Source organism: Sminthopsis crassicaudata, chromosome 1 (assembly GCF_048593235.1).
Source record: "Sminthopsis crassicaudata isolate SCR6 chromosome 1, ASM4859323v1, whole genome shotgun sequence".
NCBI classification, from domain to species: domain Eukaryota; kingdom Metazoa; phylum Chordata; class Mammalia; order Dasyuromorphia; family Dasyuridae; genus Sminthopsis; species Sminthopsis crassicaudata.
In genome coordinates this window covers 746,453,617-746,458,364 of record NC_133617.1, presented here as the reverse complement: position 1 = coordinate 746,458,364, position 4,748 = coordinate 746,453,617, and the positions used below count along the sequence as shown (strand labels likewise).

At 57.1% G+C, this 4,748-nt stretch overlaps 1 protein-coding gene across 1 annotated transcript in view; it reads right to left on the bottom strand.

Moving 5' to 3' along the window:
- WNT5A (Wnt family member 5A) overlaps window positions 1–1,469 on the bottom strand; it is a 16,926-nt gene extending 15,457 nt beyond the window's left edge. The window contains 2 exon segments of the mRNA XM_074284450.1: window positions 484–514; window positions 517–1,469. Coding sequence (XP_074140551.1) covers window positions 484–514; window positions 517–562 — 77 coding nt within the window. The 5' untranslated portion in view covers window positions 563–1,469.
- Window positions 1,470–4,748: the final 3,279 nt, after the last annotated feature.

The following is a 4,748-nucleotide window of genomic DNA, read 5'->3' as shown; positions in this document are numbered from 1 at the left end:
AAAAGTCGAAACTCAGTTTTATTGCTGAGAGGTGACAAAAAAAAAGTTTATAGATAGGTTTACAATTATTAGAGAAGTGGATTTCTGTTCCCCTTTATGGCACCGATTACTAAGACTACATGGGCATAACACATGCGCTCCTACATCCTAACAAGGGCCCTATAGAAATCTCCGAGGTTTACATGTGCATATTCCCCATGGAGCTTAAGATAATCTACACAATACTGGGGAAATATTAAAAAGAGAGAGAGAGAGAGAGAGAGAGAGAGAGAGAGAGAGAGAGAGAGAGAGAGAGAGAGAAAGGAGAAAAGGGGAGGAGAATGTTTATGAATATATGCATGTTCCATATGAAAAATGTAACATACATCTATAGTTCTGCTCCCCAGGAAACTTCGCTGACATTTCTGGTCTTAAAGTACATTGGCTCTCACGAATTCGGAGAAAAAAGAGAACGAAAATAAACCCACGTTTGCGATGGCTTACCACCAAGAGCTGGCCTCTATCACCACTTGGTAACCGAGACGAAAATGGCCAAGGCCACCAGAGACAACTTCGAAGGCATCGCAGTGGCAGTGCCAGCCGATCCCAAAGCACCTCCTTGGACCGATATCCGACGGGCTTCTGGAGAGGGAAAGAGGGAGGAGATGTTTATTGTTCCTCAGTTCATTTTCGAGGCTGCAAGTCGAAACAAGGGAAGCATCCTGGGTCTCGGAAGTCGACTGCCGTCTGGCCGCCCGGCTGTCCCTTCTCTTATCCGGGAGTTTGTGATGGCAAGATATAGGCAGCTGCTTTTCCAAATTAATCCACCCACGCAGCCTCGGGAGGAGGAAACCTTATTCCAGGGCGATGCTGCTTGCGGAGGAGCAGCCCAGCGATTACGAACATGTCTCAGGGCTGTTGCGTCCCAGCCCGGTGCCAAGCCAGCCGGCGGCAGCCTCCGCTCCTCTCCCGGATTCTTCCTCGCCTCCCGCCGCTCTCGTCCGCTCGGCTCCCCGAGGAGGGCAGCCGAGCATCCGCCGGGGGGGCCGCCGCCGCCCTCGCTCCTCCCAGACCCGCGGCACCCAGCAAGTGGGGTCCGACTGGAGCCCGGCGAGAGAGGTGGCCGGATGCTCGGGGAGCCGACTGGGAGCTCACTGTGCGCCGACTGGGGGGAGGGCGGCCAGGGAGGGCGGGGAGGTGGTGAGGACCTGGGGGTGGGGGACAGGACTGGAGGGAAGGGCAAAGGGGTACGGGGCGGGGGCGGGGTGGGGGGAGGCGGCCAGTGAGAGAGAGATACCCAGCTGGTAAGTTTAACTCCGAATTGACAACGTATGCTCCATAATCAGTTTATGGGCTGGTTCGTTGGAGAGCCGCTTCCAGATGGCCACGGGCAGGGCAGGTTTCCTTTAGGACTTTCTCAAGAGCGGATGAAGGGGAGGAGGGAAAGAAGAAGCGGACCAGCCAGTCCACCCCCTCCCACTCTGGGCAGCAGCGGGGAAGGGGGACCATGGGGGGGGGGTGGCGGGGGGGGGGGGCTGAGGACTGGCCCCTGGGAGGGGAGGGGCTGGGGACTAGGGTCGGACACACGGGACAGTTACACGCACAAGTCCACACCCCAAGGGAGACCTTCCCTTCTTCCTGCTCGGTGGGCCCCTTCCCTGAAGCTGCAGCGACCCACGGGACGGGGCACGCGCTGATGTCCCAATCCCCCCGTCTCTCTCCCCTGCTCAGCCCGGGCTGCCACAGGCCAGGCGAGGCTGCAGCTTCCTCTCCTGGGTCTGCCACAGCCAAGCGGGACCACAAGGGAGCAAGGGGCACTGGCCGGGCCACTGCTGGTGGCTCTCTCCCGGAAGGGTGGCAGGACAGCCGAGTCCCCTCCGCACCCACTAAGTCTGGAGGCCAGGGAGTGACTCATACAGAGAACAGAGGTTCCCTCTCCCAGAGAAAGGAGAGAGGGGAGACACTGAGAAAGATGCGGAGATCCCCTCCAAACTGCTTTTAGTACGCAGTCCCGAGCCTGCCCCTCACAGGGCGAGACTCCCCACTCTTCCAAGCTCCCAGGGCTCTGGGCAGCAGCAGGGGCTCAGCCTGCAGGGTGGGGACAGGGAGCCCGGAGGGGGAGAGAGAGCTGGGGAGGGATGGAGGGTGGAATTAGGCATAGGGAGGCAGAGGACCGAGGAGACCCGTGAAAGCTGCCCAGAGTCAGGCTCCCTACACCGCTCCCCTGGGACAGACGGCAGGCGGGCCTGCTTCCCTCCCTGGGTCCCGCCTGCAGCGACCAGCCTGGCCTCCCATTTCCCCCCCAGCAAGATGGGCAAAGCCTCCCCTCCCCGGCACATTTCCCAAAGCTCAGCAGCTCCTTCTCCCCCGCCCCAAAGTGTCAAGTTTCGGGACTTACTGGGGGAAGAGGAGTGAGTGGGGGGTTTGTCTGCGTCTGCCCGCAGCCAAGGTTCCCATTTAAATTTTCCAGAAGGGCCGACCCCAGCGGGAGGGAAGGAGAGAGAGAGAGAGAGAGAGAGAGAGAGAGAGAGAGAGAGAGAGAGAGAGAGAGAGAGAGAGAGAGACAGAGAGACAGAGTGACAGAGAGACAGTGACAAAGACAAACAGACAAGGTCAGACAGAGACAGACAGAAAAACAGAGAAACAGAAAGAAACAGACATAGACAGAGCAATGAGAGAGAGAGATGGAGAGATAGAGACAGAGAGAAAAAGGAGAGACAAACACAGATAGAAACAGACACAGGCAGAGAGAAACCGATACTGAAAAACAGACAAAGAGAAAGGGAGAGAGAAACAGTCTGAGACAGAAAGATAGAGAGAGAGAGAAAGAGAGAGAGAGAGAGAGAGAGAGAGAGAGAGAGAGAGAGAGGCACAGAAAGATAGAGACAAAGAGAGAACAAAAAACAGACACAGAAAAACAGAAGGAGAAACAGAGGCACAGAGAGAAAGAGACTGAGATAGAGAGAAAAACAGATATAGAGTGAAAGAGAGAAAAACAGAAGCAGATAGAGACAGAGGGAGAGGGAGGGAGGGAGGGAGAGAAGAAGGGAGGGAGGGAGGAAGAGAGAGAGAGAGAGAGAGAGAGAGAGAGAGAGAGAGAGAGAGAGAGAGAGAGAGAGAGAGAGAAGAGGCCAGGCAGCGGGAGTGTGCACACACATCTAACATACGTGTTTACGTGTAGGCATAAAGTGTACGCATGGCCTGCCTGGGAGTTGCAGGGTTCCAGGCTAATGCAGAGAGGGGCTGGGAGTGCAGAGCAGGAGAAATTGATAACAGATCCTAAGGATTAAAGCGGATGGATCCCTTTGTTACCGGCGAAGCCACACAGACGCAAGAGAGCCCCCCAGTCTAGCAAAAGGAAGGGGGCAAGTTCACGTCCCTCCAATCAAAGCAACAAAGCCAGGGGACCCCCGCCTTCCCCAAAGTCCAAAGTGGCGCTGGGAGAGGGCCGGGTGACGGCTGAGGAGAGGGAAAGGGCTTTCTGGGTCCCCACTGAGGAGGCAGTGGAGAGAGAGATGCCGGGAAGAGGCCAACCGTCCGCTCCTTCTGGGGCTTTTCTCCGAAAGGGCCCCACCCCCACCCCCTCCTCAGCACCAAGAAGACCCTCCCCAGCACCCCCCCTTTTGTGGAAGGCCCCTGCAACCCAAGGGGGAGGAGAAACCACAGCACACCGAACAAAGTTGCCTGCTGGCCGCAGACTCTCTGCGCAGCCGGTCCCGCCTGAGAGAAAGGCCATTGCGGGAGCTGGCCCTGGAACTTGAAAGGGGGGAAATGGAAAGAGTCCCCTGCTTAGAAGGAGCCTGCAGGAAAACTTTGCCTGATTGGAAAGGGGGGTGAACTGAATGGGAAAGTGAGGCATGTGTGTGTGTGTGTGTGTGTGTGTGTGTTTCTGTGTGTAAGTTTGTGTGTAAGTGTGTATGTATGTAAGTGTATATACATGTGTAAGTACGTGTGTAAGTATGTATGTAAGTGTGTGTCTGTGTATGCGCGTGTGACAAAGTGTGTTGCTCTCCTTGTGGGCGTTGGTATTTTTCTCCAACCTTACAGAGTCTCGTCTTTGCGGGGAGCAGCCACGGCCGCTCAGCCCCGGGGCCCCTATTCTGTTTTTGAAAAATAAATTTCTGGCTGAATTCAAGGTGCCCTCCGTCCTCCCCATGGGAAGCACAGGGGGAGGAGGGAGCCCAACCTGCCACTTGAACGCACAGGAAATTCGCTATAACCTGAAACCTGCTAGAGCTCAGACACACACACAGCTTGGGGCAGGAAAAACGGAAATGAACGGCCCCGAGCCCACCATGGGCGGGGAGGGCTGCCGGGAACACCCCGACTTTAGCTCTCCCTTTCCCCAAACTTCCCCGGCTCCCCACCCGGTGTGCGGGCTCCTGGCGGAGCCGCGGCCCGGGGCGGCCTTCCCGGTTCCTCCTCCCGCTCTCCTGCCACTCTGGGCCCGCTCTTGGGGAAACGCTGGGAGCTTAGGAAAGGCCGGGAGGGAGGGAGTCAAGTTGACACATATGTGGCCGGAGGAGGGTCCCAGGCGGCCCCAGCCCTTAACGGACAAAACAATGATGGGGAAACTCCCCGAGTCCAGGGCTTCCACGGGCTGGGGGCGCCCCCTCTCAGCCCAAGGGCCTTTCTGTTTTAGCCTTGTTCTAGGATGGGAAGGAGGGCAAAGAGAGGAAGGCTTTGCTGTGAAAAACTCGCTCCTGGAGAATGGGAGATCCCCAGTGGGGGCCAGTGAGGGCCCCCCCCCAGGAGCAAAAGCAGATAAA